This window comes from Lepidochelys kempii, chromosome 2, assembly GCF_965140285.1.
Source record: "Lepidochelys kempii isolate rLepKem1 chromosome 2, rLepKem1.hap1, whole genome shotgun sequence".
Taxonomy (NCBI): Eukaryota; Metazoa; Chordata; order Testudines; family Cheloniidae; genus Lepidochelys; species Lepidochelys kempii.
Genome location: NC_136381.1, coordinates 210,311,448 through 210,332,307, shown reverse-complemented (window position 1 = coordinate 210,332,307; position 20,860 = coordinate 210,311,448). Strand labels below are relative to the sequence as shown.

General features: G+C 40.7%; 1 protein-coding gene across 2 annotated transcripts; it reads left to right on the top strand.

Annotated features, from left to right (window-relative positions):
• Positions 1 to 1,052: 1,052 nt before the first annotated feature.
• Positions 1,053 to 12,685, top strand: NUP42 (nucleoporin 42). 2 transcript variants are annotated; one of them, XM_073333727.2, is made up of 7 exons: positions 1,053 to 1,254; positions 3,952 to 4,201; positions 5,943 to 6,037; positions 6,667 to 6,743; positions 10,600 to 10,686; positions 11,605 to 11,689; positions 11,819 to 12,685. In XM_073333727.2, the coding sequence occupies exons 1-7, from the start codon at positions 1,143 to 1,145 to the stop codon at positions 12,391 to 12,393; spliced, it is 1,281 nt and encodes a 426-aa protein (XP_073189828.1). In that variant the 5' UTR covers positions 1,053 to 1,142; the 3' UTR covers positions 12,394 to 12,685. The 2 variants fall into 2 exon arrangements, with proteins under 2 accessions (XP_073189828.1, XP_073189827.1); XM_073333726.2 differs by lacking the exon at positions 1,053 to 1,254 and adding an exon at positions 1,316 to 1,803.
• The last annotated feature ends 8,175 nt before the right edge of the window (positions 12,686 to 20,860 follow it).

Below are 20,860 nucleotides of genomic sequence, written 5' to 3'. Positions count from 1 at the left end.
GTTGAGTGTGCCAAATGTGGGCTGAAGCATGGATTTCTGGGGTGCAAAGCAATGCATCCCGGGTCATTGGGACAGGATCCAGGATGGGGCGTGACCCTCTCTGCCTTCCCACAAGTCTTAGCAGCAGAAAAGAAAGAGGTGCTCTGTGGGGTAGCTGCCCAGAGTGCACCTTTCCAAATACCGCTGCAAGTGTGAACACGCTATTGCGCAGGCAGCTGACACTATGAACACACAACAGAGGTTTCCCTTCCGTGCTCTCTGAGCGGCGCTATAACTTTGCCAGTTTAGATGGGGCCTTGGTGATGCAGCTGTGAAGCAGGAGTGATCTGCAATCAAGATAATTTGATAGTTTATCTGGCAATTTAAAAATATTATTCTGACTTTTTACATAACTTGTAATAATGTAGGATTATTTAAAATTATGTGTGATTAAAATGGAGCTGGCCTAGCAGCTGGATAGGGTAAAAGAGAATTGTTCTCAACCTGTTCTCTAACTTTTTGAAGGCTACCCCTCCCTAAGGATCACATTTTGCCGAAGTGGGGCAGGGGAGAGATGTGGCTGAGAGTTAGGGTCTAGTTCCCGGGGGGGGGGGGGGTGGCTGTGTGGGGCACGGTGCAACTCGCGGTCTCCCCCTTGCGCTGCAGTGCTGGGCGCGCTCTAGCCAGGACGGGCCGTGGCGGGACCTCAGCGCCACCGGCCGCTCCGGGCACAGGCGGGCAATGGAACGGGCTCGGGGCTTGGAGCGGGGCGGGGTGAGGCGATTAAGGGAGGAACGGCGGGTGGGGATGAGCGCACGTGCAGGTAACAGATTGAGGCAGGCTAAGGCCCTCTGATTGGCTGTTACGCTAAACAGGAGTAAGGGGCGGAGCAACAACTCGGCCGCTCTTACGCCGCTTAACTGGCCGTTTTCTCCACAACCGCTGAAAGTCGGGTCCCGCCTTCTTCTTACGGCCCCTCTGGCATTGGGGTGAGGTCTCTACGTCATTAAGAAGCGCCGTAACGTCCTGCGGTGAGGCGGCTGTGGGCCCCGTCACGTGATGGTAGTGGGCGGCTCTGTAAACCCGTGCCGTTAGCTGGGCCGGCGGGTTGTTATGACGCAGCAGGGGTTGGTTGAGGGAACAGGGGGCGCCTGACCACCACAATGACCATCTGCCACTTCTTCCTGCAGGGCCGCTGCCGCTTCGGCGAGAGGTGCTGGAACGAGCATCCCCGCGGCGGGGGCCGCTCGGGCCCGGCCGCGCCGCCCTCCCAGGGTACCCGCGTCTCTTCTCCTCCGCCTACGGGCTCTGGCCGCGCTGCTGGGACCTGGCGCCCGCGGCGATCGGCTCCCCCCCCCCCCCCCCCGATCTCTGCGGGCGGGGAGCCGGCGGGTGAGGGCTCCGAGCCCCGGGTTTGAAGCGGCTGAATCTGTCGGGGCCTGTGGGGAGCCGGCCGGGTCCCAGCGGCCCGCTTCGCGCTGCGGTTTCAATGGCCAAACGTCTAGGACCCTAACTGCCTCCCCCCCCCCCCCCCCCGTATGGGGCTTGTGCCAGTTCAGCACCCCCACCCCCCCCGCGCGCGGCTCACTGCCCTGCGTCCGCACAGCGCCGAGCGCCGGGGGCCCTGATCCATGGCTGGGGCCCTGGGCGCTGACAGGAGAAGTAGTTACCGGACCTGCCCTGTTAGCTGGAGCTCAGGTCTGACCCGTCCAACGGGGGACAGCTTGCGAGGAGCCCTGCCGCGGGCATGGGATAACCTGCGCCCAGAGACGGTTCTTCCTGACTGCTCTCTCTTCTCTTGCTCCCGCCCCCCCAGATTTAGAGGTTGGCTTCTGCCCTAACGCGTGTAGATTTATATCCTGCCAAAACTCCTCTCTTAACGTTTACTATTGCAATGCTAGATCGTCTTGTCATCTGTGTAGAGACCTAATTAGTGTAAGAATGCTAAGACGTTTTTGTCTCTCTTCTATGCTGTAACCATGTAACCACTGGTGCTGCTGTTAGCACCGGCTGTTTCAGAGTGCTTACTGCGGTGGCGTAATGTGTAATCCCGGACAACTGGCATCTTGAACTCTTCTCCCTCCTTAATGAACAGGAGGCTGGTAGAGGGCGACTCTTTCCAACTCCTTAACCAGTGGATTCTGAAAGAAACAAATTGTGTTGCACCACATATAAATACAGAATTTAGGTGCTTCAGATGCTGTAGGCTTTCTCAGGAACGAGAGTTTTAAAGGGTTAAATAACTGTTAGTTCAAATAGGAAAACTTTATTTAATAGGTTTCAGAGTAGCCGCCGTGTTAGTCTGTATCTGCAAAAAGAAAAGGAGTACTTGTGGCACCTTACAGACTAACAAATTTATTTGAGCATGAGCTTTCATGAGAGCTGTAGCTCACGAAAGCTTATGCTCAAATAAGTTTTAGTCTCTAAGGTGCCACAAGTACTCCTGTTCTTTTACTTAATATCAAACATTCAGTATTTTACTTTTTTTTTTAAACAAATGTTACTTGTGGAATTGTACTATGAATTATCTTTCACTGTCATCCTTGCCATTGGTCACTCTTTCACATAGCTCATGTTGGGTTTATTGTAAACGATTAATAGTTTGGGGCTGGTAATATTTGTAAAACAAAAAGTTGACTTTTTTCTTATTAGAAACTTTAGCCCATCTAGGTGCATTTTGGTTTATTCTGGAACATAAGCAAGGCTTGAAAGTTTCTGGAGGGTATTTTCAGAAAATCTTTTGTTTTCAAACCAAAAAGACTTCTCCATTCTTGATTACTGGATGACTGGTATACTAATAGGATTCTGACACAGTATTAAGGGAGAAGAGATACAGGTACACTGGAGAGAAACCTTCCCTAATTCCCACTGCACAGATATGGTTTTTCCTTATTTCTTCCATAGACAGAACACACACACATCACAGTGCTGTGATTTGTTATTTCTAAAGTGGATAGTTTGAAAGGGAACTTCCAAGCACCCAAGCCTTGTTAAATATATCATTAACGTTTGATTTGTAAGGGATGCTGCCAACTTGGAATCTGATCTGTTTCAAAAAATATGTTAAGTTGTTTCAGGTGCTTGTCTGCCCCTGAATCTCCCAGCAAATGTTTGTAGCTTACAGTCACATGTTCCCTTGTGGGTTTTTTTTTTAATGTTTCTGTCCATATTACTCTGTGAAATCTCTCACAAGCAGTGTGAAAATGAGGGCCTCATTCTTCTAAGCTGAACATGTGGACTTGACTTGGCAGGGCCAGGGGTGCAGCTACACAGATCATCTTTCAGGATTGGGGCCTAAATGGAAGCCTATCACAAAGTGTTGTCAAAGGGGCAAAATAAACTGAAAAAAGAATAGTGAAATTTTTTTGTAATCTTTCAGATACAGTAATCTTAAGTGTTACTTGCACTAACAATCGTATGTCATATTGGTGTATGTGTGATTTTGTTTTTAGTTTTTATTGCTGTCCCTTATGGTTTATTTTACTTTGGTTTTGACCTTTTGAAAGGTTTTGAGATATGAATGGGATACCTCAAGACTCCACTCTGCAGCCTGCAATCAGTTGGTCCCTGGGTCCACTGGTCCCTCCCGCTTAGGCTGGGGGAGGGGCCTTTAGCAGTGGGTGGGCTTGCGCCTGCCCACCTCCCAGGTTTTTCCAGTAGGACCCCACTCTGCAAACGTGCATACATAGTCCCATTCGCTTCATTGAGACTGCTCACATGATTACAGTTGCTTACATGTGCAGGCCTGGGCTCTTAGTTTGTCACATCTTTAAACAAAATAAACTTTGATCACATTAAACACAACTCTCAAAATGTTGACTGTCTGAGAAATTGATTGTCTTCATGCTCTGTTGTACTTTTCAGTGCTACCATGTACAGCTGGGCTTGGTTTACTTCATTCACAGTAGTGAGGAAACTGTGTAAAATGTGAAAGAATATTTAATTATTATTTTTTTTCTTTTTCATTGTAAGGTACTGGCAGAGGAGGGTGGGGTGCCCATAACCAGAGATACACCAACGTTGTCCAACCTTCTAACTTTTCTAAACCCACTACATGGGGTGGCAGCAGAGATGATGGAAAGGCATTTTTTGGACCCTCTAGTGACTATGGTGCACCAGGCAGTGGCAATAAAAGTTCAGGATTTTCTCAAAACAGATTCTCTGCATTAAGCTCTGAGCAAAATATTGGCAGTAGCTACAAAGATGAAGAGGAGAAGCTTCTGTAAGTCCTTGTTCTGTCTTTGAGCATCTAATAAGTATTTAGAAAAATGAATTTTAAAAGTGTAGATTTATATGGAGGCACTTGTGTGTATTATGTAATTTCATGATAATGAAGTCTAAAGAGGCTTCTTCTAATGCATAAATATTTATTATACATTATAGATCATTTGTTAATATGAATGTCTTCACTAGGGGGTAATAAAGAAGTGTGTTTGTAGTGAAATTATTTTCATGGGACTTCAATAGAGCTGGACGTAAAACCTCAGTGAACCTTACATTAAAATGCACCTTTATAAATTTAAATTGCTGTTTTAATAACTTGCATTTCTCTTTAAAGATGATCTGCAAAGGGGAAAAATTGGGCTTGTATCTTTTTTTTTTTTCCCTGTTTTTGCTTTATTCTCATCCATAAAGGACACCTGGAAGGTTTTGGAAGTCTTTTATTTAAAAACAAAAACAAAAAACCTGCTTATTCCCCTCCCCCCCCCCACCTGCTTTTTTGAACCAAAAAGAGTCAGGTTTTGGATATTGGATGACTGGAGTACTGGTAGGATTTTTATATCTCGGATATTAAGGAATTGAGGTACTGGTTGAGGCCAAAAGTGGCTTTTATTTTCTTTTTAGTTAAACAGGTGTTCTGAAAAAGTTTTAATGTACTTAGATCTAGGGGAACACTTCCTTTAAGATTTTGATGTGCCAGTCCTGTTAATTAAGGGCTGAGAGCTCCCAATATGCATTTCAGTCATTCAAAAAGTTCTCCAACAACCGAGGAAAGATTTGTCTTGACTTTCCTGACACTTAAGGAGATAACAAGTGTAAACTTCCTCCCACTTCTTGGAGGGGGGAAATCAGACATTCTTTATACATTAAGAAGGGCAAAAACTATATAATATAATTTTTTTTCCCCTTTTCAGGTCACTTTTCTAGAGTAGGATGAAGACATTTTTTAAAAATCCTTAAAAGCTAGTATTTACCTAAATTTTGGTTACCTCATATGAATGTATTTTTATTACAAAAAACCCAGAGTAATAAAAGCAAATTTCAAATACTTAGTGATCTTCACTCTACACAGTACAGTATTCTTGCTTTTGCTCTCTTCAGTGTTCTGTTTCTAAATGTTCTCCTTCCATGTTGTTTTATTTCAGTTAATTGTCCTCTATCCCTATTATTTCATTACTTCTACAGTATTTGGACTAGTCAGTCTTTCCTCTAGTCAGTCTTTCTGCATTTTACTTTTTGTTGCTATACATATTAGCTTATTTTTGTAGAATTACCTTTGTAATTTTCAAGGTTTCTCGAATAGGAATGTTGAGATAATGATCTGCAGCCCTCAGAGGGAATCGTTTAACGGGAAGTATGCACTTCAGGCTGCCAATCTTTTTCCAACTTGCTTAATTCATTATGCAATTATATACTTTAGCAAAACATTTAAAAAGCGCCCATTCCTATAAGTTATCACAGTTGTTCACTGAGGGCCCAGTTCTCCCACTGTTCATGGTGAGGAGTGCTTTACTTCAACATGTGTAAACCATTAACTTCTGTGGTTCAGCTTTACTACTAGGATGTGGAAATGCTTACTCCATTAAAGTCAGAGAGACTGCTCATGGAGTACGGTGCTGCTCGGTGAGGGAGTGTATGAGAATCTGGCCCTGAACTATTTTGAAATACCTTTTTGGTTTTTTTATCAAATAATTAGTCTGATTTATTCAGTTTTTTTCTTTGTTTTGATATAATTTTTCTAGTGAAGGCATAATAAAGGACATGGAAGTGTGGGAATCTTCAGGACAGTGGATGTTCTCCTGTTACTCACCTATGAAAGAAAAGCCTAACGTCTCAGGTAGTAACTTCCCTAGTGTCATCATACACTTATTACCAAGAATGTTTCTCTCAAGGTGACAGGTTTCAGAGTGGTAGCTGTGTTAGTCTGTATCAGCAAAAACAATGAGGAGTCCTTGGGGCACCTTAGAATTTCTAATGTGCCCCAAGGACTCCTTGTTGTTTTCTCTCAAGGTATTGCATTATATTTATTTTAGGGTCCAAAAGAGTGCCAGTTGCTTTGCAGAAATGCACAAGACAAAAGCTCTTCCCCTAAAGCTAACGCCTCAAACCTTCCACTTGTTCCACCCATGTGGAGATCTTGCAGGATCTAGACTTAACTTGTGATGCAACAAAAATTAAACGATAGTGATATGGTGCCTCATTTTTGGCATGTGCAACCTTGAGGTTCTATTACAAGTGACCTTTGCATAAAATCATAGAATATCAGGTTGGAAGGGACCTCAGGAGGTCCTCTAGTCCAACGCCTTGCTCAGAGCAGGACCAAGTCCCAATTTTTGCATCTTTTCAACCATACTGTAACTGCCTTATTATGGATGTTGCAGCAAGGCCTATCTATTGTAGCTTCATAAAAGTGCTCTCAAACAATATATCTTTCTCCGAGGATTTTGATTGTTCCTTTCCCTGCAGGTTTTCCAGACTTCTCACCAGAAGAGTTGCATCTTGAATACTATAACTGCAGAACAAACAATAATATTCAGAACTATGTAAGCTTTTTAAAAATATTGTAAACTTTTCTGATGTAACATACGCACTTCAGAGTAGTGCTACTTTTAATAACTATACAGTGGTGGCTCATTTGATTTGTGTAACAAATTCCAAAGAATTTTCAGAATGCCAAAATACACTCTCAGTGAATTGGCTGTTTTTATTTATACTGAGCATATTTTCCAGTTTCGGTTAATAATTTCACTGAGAACATTGGCCAAAACTGTCACACCTGGGTGCCTAAAATTAGGCAGCTTAAAAAAAGTGTTTGATTTCCTAACGTGCTGAGCACTTGCTTTGTTAATGCTGCTGCTCTATGAGAAGCAATGGGAGAGGGCCTTTAGCTAATCCCACATAATTAAATGTAGGGGCTGCTCTTTGCCTAGATTTTCCTCTGTTCACACTTATCCTTACTCCCCAAGCTTCTTCTCTGCTAGCCCTTAGAATATTCTCTGTACTATTTGTGTAACTGCTTGACTCATGGCCTGAGAGCTTGACACTAATGTCTCTGCTGCTGGGTAATTTGATATTGATGTGGCAGAGCATAGGGCACAATGAGGATAAACTCCATGTATTGTTTAAAGGTTACCCTTTAGAGCAGAAGATTTGTACCAGTACAGTTAAACAGCTATTCATTTTAATTTGATGTCCTTGCTGCCCCTAAAGCCATGTAAGTATCAAGGGAACCAGCCTGGCAATGGAGACAATTTGACACTGGAGTCTCATAGTGGGAATTGGGCTGATTGACAGATGTGAGGAAATAGAAAAACTGCAAAGGAAAATAATAGGTGGTGGTAGGCCTACCCTGAATGCAGTCACTACACTTAATTTGATCTGCTACAGTCACCCTCTCTTGCAGTGTCAGCAGCTCAGATTTCCTTTGGAGGAAAACAGCCACCTGAATCCCTAATCATGCACTTAATAATTTAGTTTTATAAAATGATGTGTACTATGAAGTGGTACAGTGATCTTGCTGGTGAAGAAGAGGACAAAGTCAAAAAAGTGTGTATTTGAGCTAATTATATGGGCTTTGTACCACCTGCACCAGTCAGATTAAAGTTTCATCCGTGTCCTTTCATAATACAAGTTACCCAATGTACAAATGCCTAAAGGATGACTCAGTCAAATTTCTCAGACACTAACAGATTAGTTTATCTGTATTACAAACGTACGGCGCTGTGAAGACTCCCTTCTTGTAAGCCGTTTTTTCCTCATCTCTTATTCAAAAAGTCTTCCTCTATACTGCTGACAGTGTTTTGTCTTTTTGTTTTCTACAGCTATATCAGCAATGCCTCCTAATGTAGATACAGCTTATACTGGCAAACAAGTGCTTTTCCAGTATAGCTAATAACAGTTTCTCAAATGAAGTAAGCTATATCAGCAGAAGCATCTGGTACTGGTATAACTGCATCTACGCTAGGGCTTTGGTTGTTTGTTTTTAAAAATAAATCCATGACTGACATTACTATAGCAGCAAAAATTCCACAAGTAAACCTCGCCTTAGTCTCTGACTCCAGTCAGAAAAATGTGTCCATTGGAAAGAACAGAGGGGTATAGGGTCAATCTATCTGTCTTTTACCACCAGTCTTGCTTGTTAAACTAAAATCAATTGCAGTAGTATGGTTAATAATATAACTGTTTATAACACCCTCAATAATTCAACCATGTTATTTTTAAATTTGTTTTCCTCTGTTCTTTCTTTCTCAGTTCAGAAACAGGAAATTACACTATTGCAAGAAATTCATTTTATAGCACCCTAACAACATCCAAAGTCAAATTTCTCTTTGAAAGTATTGGACATATTGCCCCAAGTAACACCTAGTGTTAACTCAGATTAAAGGAAAAAAAATTTTTTTTTTTTAAATTTTGTGCAATTAACAGTTTGTGATAATCAATAACAAGATTTCCTGTTTGTGTGGATATTTCACACACAGGGAACTGAAAATATTTTTTAAAAATAGAAGAATGTTGTCATAAACCCACAGATTACTGACATTGAAACTACCTTACTTCAAACCTTTTGTAATTGACTAGATTTCAAGTTAATTATCTTCGTTTAAGTACATTTTGGGTATTGCTGCAGTCCAGAATCCAATATGATGGGATTATAAAAGCAAACTGTTTTATTCTGGAATATCATGATTTGGATGCCCAGGCCTAATCTGATTGATGTTGCACAATTTTTCTTCCCCTTGGGACAGCATTTCAGCAAGAATTTGTTAATGTCACTAGTCTTATTGGACACAGGAAGCACTTAACATTAACAGGAAGCACCAGCATTTAACATTTAGCATGCACACTACTTCTTGGGAGGCAGGAGAAAATTTTGTCCCACCAGAAACATTGTTTAGTATTCGTCAAACAAGCCAGTGAAGATATTAAAGTAGCAGAAGTGATTAGAGAAGGCTGAATCATACGAAATCAAAAAGTATAACCCTTTAAAGATATTGATACTATATGTTTTTGTCAAAGGTGGAACGGTTGCTTTCTCAAATCTCTGAAGTAAGCCTTCCAAATATAACTTTCTAATCTATAAATGTTTCACCTTTAAGGGAAAAAAAAAAGGTTTAAATGTACATTTATTTTTATCACCTTTGCATGTTTTTTTAGAATCTGGTATTGCTGCTATACTGAAGCTTTTGTAAAACCTTTAATATTTAGTAAGCTATAATCAAACTTTATGGTGGTGGATAGTGTATTAACTGATTTCAAGATTTGTAGGAGAGCATCACTGAATATTTGAATGCAAGTCCATGAAGTTGTCAATATGTCATAATTATTTACCTTATATAGTCCTTCCATGAGATATTCTCATCCAAATCGTGTTTCATTCATAAACTGAGTCAAAATATAAACTAGGAATTTCCCAGTCTGTGTCTTATAAGAGCTGATGTCAGACAATATGATCTTCCAGCATGTGACCATGCTGAATAGAATTGCTGATGTTTGTGGTGTTTATGATGATGAGACCCTTTGAAAGTGTGCAAAGATTTTAGTAAAAGATTAAACATTCCACTTTCACAGGATGCTGGCAGATCAAAAGGCTTTTCTTATTTTGAGATTGTTAGTTGTTTTTTTTTACGGAAAGTTAAGCTATAGCTACTTAAATAGATGTGCTTTCACATTTGTTAATAATTATACTAATGTGGAATAGTGATTATACACAATATTGTGATGTGATTAAAACATTAGATAATCATTACTAAATACCTTTTTCTATTAAGTTTAATTTACTGTACTTTAGCAATCACTACAGAATTGTGTGTAGTAATCCACTCTGCACTTTAAGGGAATTGATTATACTAGTGAATTTAAGTCCTTAATTGGTAAGTATGGAGTGATAGTGCTAAATTGTTCTGAGAGAAAAGGAGGTGTTTTTGCTAGAAAGCAACAGGAGCCTTAGGTCAACTCTTGGTACTTTAACTTCATGATTCAGCACATACAATGTCAACTATACCAGCAATAAAACAAGGATTGAAGAGTTTTATTCTTGTAGAGCTGGAATTTGGAATTCCTCTATTAATACTACTAATTGGTTAAACTTGGATTAGAGAAAGTGTCCTGCAGTTTCTCATGGTTCATATGCCTACAAAGTAATATGCTTGGTCTGAGAGCAAGTGTTTGAAGGAATCTTGAGTTTCAGACTTATACTTCCCCTGCTCAAATTTGTAGCGTGTAGGTTTTGGGAAGGGGTAGGTATCTTACTTCTTTTGGGCTAGTTGGGTTGTCCTATCATAATTTGAGAAAGCTGTGTCTTTTCAGTTGAATCATGAAATTACTCAATATTGCCATTTCTTATTTGCATCATTGACACAGACTTAATGTCCTTTTTGTCTTTTTTTCTCCCCTTTTTAGATAAATTCAGTCCAGCAATTAGTAAACCGATGGAGAAATAGATTGCTTGAGCTGAAGACTCTAAATACATCTACCAAAGCAGCATTGGTGAGTGTTACTGAAAAGTAAAATATATGTTCTCCTCCTCCTAATTTTAAACAGGAATGTTTAACTTGGATTCAAGATAGTGTGTTAGACACATCATGCCAAAGTATGCTACACATACCAAAGTTAGTTGCTTTGACAATGATCGTTAATGAACCAATTTCTAAGACATAATATGGGTGAAGAAATGGAATCCGTATTTGCCGACCTCATGAATTGATCTTAGTGTAGCGTTCCATGTGTAGAAAATACAGATAATATAGTCATAGGATTTAGCCATCCATCTTCTATTTACATTAAATTCTAAATCCCCCTCCTTGGCTCTGAAAATTTCAACATTTATTATTTAAGAACAAGTACTTTGCACTCATTTAGAATGGTCTTGCTTGGCACTAAATAGCCAAGACTTGAAAATATTTGCTGTCTAGCTTTGGCAATTTTAATAGAAGATATGTGGCTAAAACCTCTGCAGTACTTTGAAAATCTCAACTATGGTGTTTATCTTCCATATTACTGCCATGCAGGGGTATCCATGTCAAAGGGCCTGGCCAAGTAGCAACCAGAGAGGCATGCTGATAGTGGTCTGGAGTCAGGTCTTGAATAATGCTTTGGGAACATATGTGGGGGTCAGGGGAGGGTGAAGAATGACAGAACAGATGGAGGGTAAGAGAGAAAGAAGGTGGTGGTCTGGATTTGAAAACAGTGTCACGCTCCACCCATGCCACACAATATTTTTAGGCTTGGCATGACATGACAGCCTATTTAAAAGAACCATGCCAATTAACTTCTTCAGTTGAAACTAGTTTTGACTTCAATGACTTAATTATCAGAGGAATTTATATTATTAGTTATAAATCTTTATAGAAAGACACATTTTCTCACTTGTAAATGTAGGATTCACATTTTACTTTTTTTGAAAAGGTATCTGAACTGAAAAATGTGGTTAATCAACCATTGCCTGCCTTTGGATTTGGTGGACAACAAACATCAACCTTTGGATCATCAAGTAAGTTTTCTATATTAATAGCTAGCTGTTAAATATTGCCTTTGTTCTTCTGCAGTATTCTGGTAAGTGTTTTAATATTGCAAGTGTGCCTGTTCTAAAAGTTTCCGTATGTGTGTTTTATAATTGCAGGCTTTCCACGCAGCAGCAGCAGCAGCAATAGGAGTGCCAGCAATTCCTCCTTTAAATCAACTACTGAACTTGTCAGTGCATCCTCTGCAAGCACCACTGCATTTGGAAGCTCTTCTATGGTTCCAGACCCTTCAGCTTTGGGTGTGACATCTTCCTCAAGATCAGCCCCTTCCATTGCCTTTGGCAGCCAACCAGCTTCATCTGCAGCCTCTTTTTCATTTAAAAAGCCTGAAACTGTGGGTGGTTTTGGAGCTTCTGGATTTTCAGGGTTTGGCAGTTCCTCTGCTCTAAACTTGTCAAGCACAACCTCACTTCCAGCCTTTGGAGCTGCTAATGCAGCAGTTGCTGCCCCTGCCTCAGAATCAGGTAACTCTTTATTTGGACAGTCTGTTAGTGCCTTTGGATATAATGTAGCACCAGCACCTCCTGCAGCCACAAGCATTGTTACCTCAGATAAGTTATTCACACCAAAGACTGATCTGTCACCTGAAGAGTTGAAGCAGTTTGAAGCAAAGAAGTTTACACTAGGAAAGATTCCTATAAAGCCACCACCAATAGAGCTTTTAAATGTTTGAAACTATAACATGTACAGTAAGCAAATTCTGAAATTAAACTTTTACAGAATGTTTTTAATTGCCTGTAAGTAGGCAACTTGACACTTTAACAATTCAAATATATATTTTTGAGGTTTGGCACCAAACTATATAGCTTCTTGTGAGTTAAATTTTAATTTCCTTTCTAAGGCTGCTCCAGGAAGGTAGGATCCCAATTGTAAATATTCAAATATTCTTTGTTTGCTTTGGAAGAGTCTTTAAAACCAAGAAGTTTACAATTGAAAATAAAGTTTTTATAGTGAATTAACAAAAATACAGTGATATTGTCTCAATCTTTCCTTCTCTGCTGTGAAAAGAAAATCTGAAGTGGAATGGGAGTGCTCTTGAGCTGTACAGTCAACCAACTGATAGTGAAATGTGTACAAAGTAAAACTGCTCTAACCCTCAAATCACCTCCTTTCCCTTGCCTTGTTTTGCCTTTAAAGAAAGGGACATGCTTTCTTCGGCAACTGACAATTTTACTGGGTGCATCTGTGAATTGGAGACAAGTACAAGTACCATCTACTCATAGGCTCTAACCTTGTTTCTTCACCCTACAGTCAGTTCCATAAAAACCATGACAAAGACTCTTAGAGCAACTTTAGCCTTGGTGCTTAATTTAGAAAACAGAGTCAGTAGTTGCATGGGAGATTTCCAAGGAAAAACAAAACCAGGTGCTCCAGTAAGAGATGGTGGTGATATTCTTTCTGTTAAACTAGTGTTTAAACCCATGCATCAGGGTAGACTGCACAAGAGGTTATAGTTTGAAATAAAGCTTAAACATGAGGTCCTCCTGGCATTAAAGATCCCCTGGCATGTTTTAAAAGAGATTCATTCTTAACATTTAAAAAGAAAAGGAGTACCTTAGAGACTAACAAATTTATTTGAGCATAAGCTTTTGTGAGCTACAGCTCACTTCATCAAATGCATCTGATGAAGTGAGCTGTAGCTCACAAAAGCTTATGCTCAAATTTTAGTCTCTAAGGTGCCACAAGTCCTCCTTTTTTTCTTTTTGCGCATACAGACTAACACGGCTGCTACTCTGAAACCATTCTTAACCACTGTGTGCTGGGAAAATTCCACAAAGGGTGGTTATAATCTAGAAATTACATGTATTTCAACTTTCAATACATTATTCTTCACATCTGTCCTAATGGTTTGTCCAATTAAATGGCTGCTATAGTAATGACAGGGATCCTTGAAGTAGCCCAACTGAGGGTGGGCTGCATCTGCTGAAAGCTTAAGCCACCTTCATAACACTGAAAAAACGAGGCCACTACAAGACTTTAGCTGTATTTGTAGTGCAGATGATCCTTTTAGCTGCTTAGCATTGAACTTAAGTGCTGAGCTGCCTAAATCTTTTAGCCCCTTTTAGGGTGTCTCACAAGCTGCTACTAAACTGCTTTAAGAACTTTTAAGGGCTTATGTGGCCAAGGGCTTCTCTGAGCTGCAGTTGTTTTGCATACATACCACGTTCTAAACAGCTATCCGACACTAATTTGTAGTAGAAAAGTCTGTTGCATGCAGCCAAAATGCCAACTTTGAAATGACATTTTTCAAACTTGGATGATTGTCATGCTGAGGGATGTAAAAAAGCCAAGTTTTCAGTGTTTTAACTTCAATTATTTTAAGGCTATAAGAAATATAAATATATAAAAGGAAGGTACAATTCGTTATCAGGGCATACAACTGAGGTGGCTTTGATCAACTTTCTTTAAGATAAAAACAATCCCTATTGAGCTAGCACCCCACCTCTTCATCCCCAGTCTTTTTAGTTATTCATAACACATTTGAAGGGGCTAAATAGAAAATTGGTACTCTATTAACTGGTAGCAGTCAAGCATCTGAGCGTAGTGGCCTATACAACAGAAGACAAGACAATGCTAAAATGAGCATAAATATTATGACAGCTATTTGTATTATTGTAGCACCTAGGAACCCATCTTGGACCAGAACCCTATTGTGCTAGGTTCTGTACAAACACCAAACAATGAGAGAGCCCCCATCTCAAAGAGCCTAAAAGCTAAATATAAGACCACAGCAAGAGAGGGCAAAGAAACAATGAGACACTATTGTCTGAATAGACAAGATTGACACAGGCTGCGGGAAGGGGTAAAACACACTAGCAGAGTGAACGATATGATGGTGGCAAGCAGCATGTTAATCCCTTTATATATTATGGAGGTGGGTTTTCTTAGAAGGGGGATCAGCTAAGTTGAAGGGGGTGGGGAGGAAGAGAGGGGCATGGCAGGTGTGGAGTTAAGAGATGGTGGGGGAGGATTGGAGCAAACAGCCAGTCAGTACAGAGCAGAGAAAGTCAGAACATGCTACTGGCATGTCCAAAGGTCCCTGCTTCGGCTGCTCCTGTTCCTACCAGCTGGAGTCTCAGTGGCTGGCTGCTCTCTGCAGTTATTCCTCAAAGCCATTGGAGAGGAGAAGCACCACCTGGGTTCTAGTGCCCCGCACTGGGGGCAGTCCACTGCACAGTTCTGGGTCTGGGGCAGAGCTGGGGCAAGAAAGAGTGGACCCAGCTCGACCCCACTTTACTCCCCCAGTAAAGCAGTCTCTGATTTGGCTGCTCATATACCTACCATCTGGAGTCTTGCTAAACTGCATAAGACATAACTTCTTCAGTCAGTCTATCCAACTGAACAGTTGTGTACAAAAATCTTTCCCCCACATGCACCCCCTGTCACACTGCCATTATTAATCAAGTACAGGATTTCAAAACAGGACAGCAGAATAGGATTTCAAAATTCACTGTCAACATGGGGAAGGGGGTGAGAAACTCCTAATTCATAGCAGTTATATCCCTCTTTTATCCTCCTGATGACTAGAGAGCTGCCTCTTGTGCCTACCTCCTTGTTTGGCTGCCATACAGATAGTCATAAAAGTTTGGACTTGACATATGGAAAAGAAAATGGAGCACGGTAGCAGATTCACTGATCACATTGTCACATTTAGCTTTAGTTCAGGTAATAGTTTAAAAATCACAGTGCAGGGCTATAAGAGATTTAAGTGTCATGATTGCTGGCAGAAGACTAGATACAAATGTAGAGTCAAGCACTCAACCCAGGGTCTGGCTCCAGGTGATACTGAGTATTTCCCTTGCTTTGATATAACCGGATTTATGAGTCACTGAAATTCCTGTGGTGTGTACGAATACCTACTTTGAAGTTTGGTTCATTGGAGATGATGGTGCAGTTCACAGATAGCAGCAGCTATGAGCTGGCTGTACGCCCAAGAGATTTGTCATCCAAAGGCATCCCTCTACCGCACAAGCAAAAGGACCAGATTTAATGGACAACGACTGGAACTCTCTCGAGGCTTATTCAACCAAATATTAGTAGCAGCAACATGGGGCCTCAAGTGTAAGCAGTTAAAGGGGGAGGGGAAATAGGCTTGAAAATCATTCCAATTCTTATGTAATAAAAGGAAAGGAAAGTAGTAGGGACAGCTTATGTGGCTTCACTAACTGCTGCTGAAAAATCAGAGGCTGACGCTTCTGACCATCCAAGAGGAAGGAGGTGATGAACTGAGAATGTTAAAACTTGTAAAGGTAAGGGTAGCAAAACCATAATAAGTTAAAGGGGAAAGAGAAAGAAGGGCTTTTATAAATATATTTAAGGAAATACAAGAGTCTGTTGATAAAGGAACAGTGAAATGAAACCGATGATTCTGAAATGGCCGAAAGATCATTTTTTAAAACACTGTTGAAATAACTGGCCAGGAGGAAGGCAATGGAGATGCAAAATGGTTGTTGATAAAAGGTAGCTAAGGAAATCTAGGTAGCTAATGGTAGCTAATGTGAAATGAGAACCTACTGTACACAAATCACTGGGTCCAGATGGTGTATCTTCTTCAGTAGTAAGAGAATGAGCTAATGCACTTACTGTGCCACTGACAGTCATTTTGATAAGTTATGGAGCAATAGGGATATACTTGAGAAAATACATCTTAGCAGGCAAACAATTGCTTTTTTGACAATTACAAAATAATTGAAAGGAATTCCATGGATGGGTTGTTTGACTTTTAGTAAAGTGTCTGATAGCGTATCCCAAAAAAATGTGATATGTTTGTTTTAAGGTGATTTGGATAGGAACGTTGCTTGGTGTACTGAAAATGATGGAATGCCATTTATTTATAGTCTACTTTCCGTTGTTGGATCATATTAAAGAAGTTCTGTATTAAAATCACAATTGAGTTTGATTCCCCATAGTTTCAATTCCAGGGTATTACTAATTAAGAGGTCTCTTGGTTTTTGGTACTGTTTCTCTCCCTCTATGTGTGAAACTTGCAAGCTGCTAATTGCGTTAGTACATTCTAAGACAGAGTCTGTTCTCAAAGCAATTCACAGAGAGAGAGACTCAAAGCAATACTCTAACAACAGAAACAGCACCCAGAGACTCCCCACCCTTTTGTTGTATTAACAATTGTGATTAAAATAGAGATAGAGGATGTATGTGGATGGATGCTTGGTGTGGATAATAACTGAATGATCAGGGAGGTGCCAGCCTAAGAATCCAGTGTCCATCGGCTGAAGAAGGCGTCAAGTGGAAATAACCAGAGGACCCCCGGAGGGCAGACTGGAATCCACCCAAGAGCCTCAAGAATGGGAGAACCAAAGAACAAGATAACATCTAGCAGCACGGAGCCGTCAGGAATGTGCCATCTGCTGACTGATTCAGCAACAGCATAATGAAGCAATTCCCATAGACTGGCCTAGGAAGAAATTCCTATAAAAATGGACTCTAGAAAGTGAGAACTCTGGGGGGTCTGATTCTGCAAACCAACTTCCAGGAGCATCTGACAAGGCCCTGCTCCCTCTTAATGTCCAGGCCACCTGGCCAGTGGCTTGGCATGAGCAACTGTAAGGCTGGTAACTATGATAACAACCTCGCAGAACCTCTGTGTGTGTGTGAATAAATATGAGATTGAATGGAATGTTATAACTATAACTAACTGCTTACTATGATTCTTTCTATATTCACAATAAATGTGGTATTTTGCCTTTTTCCCTTTTAATAAGATCCTGCTGGTTTTTAATTTATTGGTATAACACCGTATCTAGTTTGAGGGAGACAGCTAAAGGTCAGTGTTAATTCTGTTATTGAACACTTTTATTAATGATCTGGAAGTAGAGGTAGACAGCATGTTAATGAAATAGACTAGATCATGTGGACAGAGAAATAATACAAAAATGTATTTAGAGGTTATAAATAAGTGTTCAGTTATACTTAATCTTGAAAAATGCAAACTAAGAGCTGGTGGGAAATCTGTACTAAGTATTCAGTGAGAATGAGAAACCTGTAAATCTGTGATTCTGGAAGATGTTAGGTGACACTGGACAGCAAACTAGATATGACTTTGGAATGGCCTAGGTCAACAGAAAAAGCCAATACAATTTTTGAAGTACACAGGTATTAAGTATGGCAGTAGAGAAAGAAGTCTCATTCTAACCCTGGCTCAGTATTGGTTCCAAGTACGGTGTAACCACAAAGCTGTTTAAACAGTTGAAGAAAATTCAGAGGAGAGCAAGTGAACTGAAGGGGGAGTTGGAGGCATGGACTTTTTAAAGGAGATATAACTAGTCATAATAGGTGAAATGAAGAACTTGCTGTCAGCTTTATTAGACCAGTAGTTCCCACTGGGACAACTAAAAGTCCCATTCCTTCTTTATTTAAAACTTCATTACCCACCAAACAGTGTACAGTAGGGACCAATCCTGCTCTGGCTGGTAAAAGGAATAGATGACCTAATGTATTTCTATAATGATATACATAATTTGGTGTCAGGATGAAGAATGCTTTCTCTCTCTCCCACAACTGTTTGTAGTTTTCCTTTTGAGAATACCCAAGTACAATAAAGAGGAGTAGCTCTCCTTAACAAATCAACTTTAGACAATACTCGGACATAGTCTGCGTCGCTGCTGCAGCTCTTCAGAGTTTTCTCTGTGCAGGAGGAGTAGACAGATTCTTATCAATATCACCTTTTATAAAAAAAGGTACTGGGTGTAATTTTTTTCCCCATACAAAATGAAACAGCTTGAAATGTTGGGAAGAGGAACAAAGGTGAAGAAAGTTCTTTTAGTGTCAACAAATACATCAAAAGTGGTTTTCGTTTGATTTGGTTTTGTTCATGCTTTCTCCCAGAAGACTACACACCAGTGGGTGGAATTTTATTCTACTTAGTTTACAATATTCAAACACAATTTGATAGATATTAGAAACAACTTTCATGCTCTGTCCCCTTCAAGCAGCGAATGCTGTAAAAGTGTTCATTATATAACTTAGTGGCCACTGGAAAGGAGACGTGGTGGTTAAAAGTACATGCAGCTCTTATTTCCTGCAGGTCCTGTGTTTCTGTTCATTGTTAAACAGAGCTTTGCACATCCCTCTCAGCAAACTAAATACTTTCTAGTCAGCATCTTAGTCACATTCCTATAAGACTTCTTTGTTGCTTTATCCTTGCAGATCACATGAAATCTGGCTGCAGCATATGCTCTATCATGTGTTCTATCTAATTAGATTGGGTGCATTTAAGTAATTAGGAACAATGTACTCTACAAATACTGCTTTACTTCTTACTTTGTTTAGTGTGTTTATATAAAATACATGGTGTAGTAACGTGTATAAGACCTCTTCTGAAAGGGGTCACATGTGGCACTATTCTTGCTGTTTGCTACTCTGCTTTCCTACCTTCCCCCTGTTGTTGAATTTTCTCAGCTAGGCAAGTCTTCGAAATACTGGTGAGCTCTGGACTATTGTGCAGTTAAATGCTCCTAAAAAACAAAGGAGAATTTTTTGTTTACTCCACTCTCATGATGGTGGCCTTCTCTTTACAATGAAGAATATATTCAGGTTTCCCTTGAAGTGCGACCATTGTTCAGGAATGGCATTTTATAACAATGGGATAAACTTAAGAAAACATCATAAGTAGCACACGGTTTCTGCACATCAGATGCATTTCAGATTAGATCCAGTTATAGTCCTGCCTTAGATATTCTTTAACTCTTGCTGTGATCAAGGATTTACACCATTAGAGCATATAACTACTGGCCCCAGTGATTGAACTGAAATTATAACATTCCTCCTCCTTCTAAAGGGGAGACAAAATAGCTGTTGCTCTGAGCATCTTACACATTATTAGACCTTATCTACCAACATCCACTTTTAGAACGGTTTAGAAAAGTTTTGAAAAATTCCTTAAATCCCCTGTGCAAGGTCTCTTCTGGTCCCCTACCTTTGCACATATGGTATTCAGTGCATGATCACAATATAACGCAAAGCATGCAACTCTACCATAACTAAGCAGGAGTTATCTACAGTTGCCGGAGCAGAGACTCCTGCATCAGTTGCTGGTAGTTTATTTGGCATAGGTTGGTTGGTTGTAGTACCGACTGTGCAGTATTGCTCGTCATCACTGTGAAGAGCTGGTATCACAGCTCAGGGCTAGCTGCACCTCTAGCCCTTTCCTTGGTCTCTTGTGAGTGCTTCCCCTTCTAGTCCTGGGCATTGTGCCCTCACCTTTCTAGGACAGAATTCCACAATTCTCTGACTCTAAGACCCGGCCTGGGCCCAGTGCTACAGTACCCTGGGTACCAACCATGCTTACCCAGCAGAGCCTACTGGACTCGGTACACGTAGGAGTTGCGACCAGTGGTGAATACAGTGTTCCCACACAGCCGTCTTAAAACAAATTATTGTTTAATCTTAAAAGTAGAAATTCAGCATAGCATAAGAGGAAAGGGATTTTAAAACAAAATGGATACACACATTTATCTTACTTATGGGCATAGTTACCCCTTTCTTACCCCAGACTCCCACCTCTAGAGTCTGGGGATCAGTCTACTCCACAACAGTCTCTGCCTCAGTGTCCCCATTAACCATCTGCCCTCCTTGAATGTGTGTGTGTCTTTCAACCCTTCTGAGGCCTTTGATCCTGTCCACCCATCGCAGGAACTGGATCCCTCTTGGAGAAAACCCATCTGTCTAGTCCATGAGGGCCCTGAAGGCGGTATGTGAGCCAGGGCTTCAAAGTGAATTGCTCTGCATTGTCCTCCCAGGGTTTGCAGAGAGATGGAATATCAGGAACCACCTCTCTTCCTGACTACATTTCCCGACAAAACTGTTAAGAATGAACTCAAACATATGCACACAGCAAATATCACGATCCAGCCCAGATATACTATTGCTAAATTATTCCAGGCAGCTCCACGGCAGTCACAGCCAGCAAAGGGCTCAGTGCTGCACAAGACCATAGAGGGGCAATGCCACTACCTAACACAACTTTCAGAGGAACAGCCGTGTTAGTCTGTCTTCGCAAAAAGAAAAGGAGGACTTGTGGCACCTTAGAGACTAACCCATTTATTTGAGCATGAGCTTTCGTGAGCTACAGCTCAGTCTGTAGCTCACGAAAGCTTATGCTCAAATAAATGGGTTAGTCTCTA

Coding starts and splice junctions, on each gene's coding strand:
- NUP42 (XM_073333726.2), top strand. CDS start 1,611: ATGGCTGGGGCCCTGGGCGCTGACAGGAGAAGTAGTTACCGGACCTGC. Junction 4,202..5,942: donor GATGAAGAGGAGAAGCTTCT/GTAAGTCCTTGT, acceptor TAATTTTTCTAG/TGAAGGCATAATAAAGGACA. Junction 10,687..11,604: donor CATCTACCAAAGCAGCATTG/GTGAGTGTTACT, acceptor TTTTTTGAAAAG/GTATCTGAACTGAAAAATGT.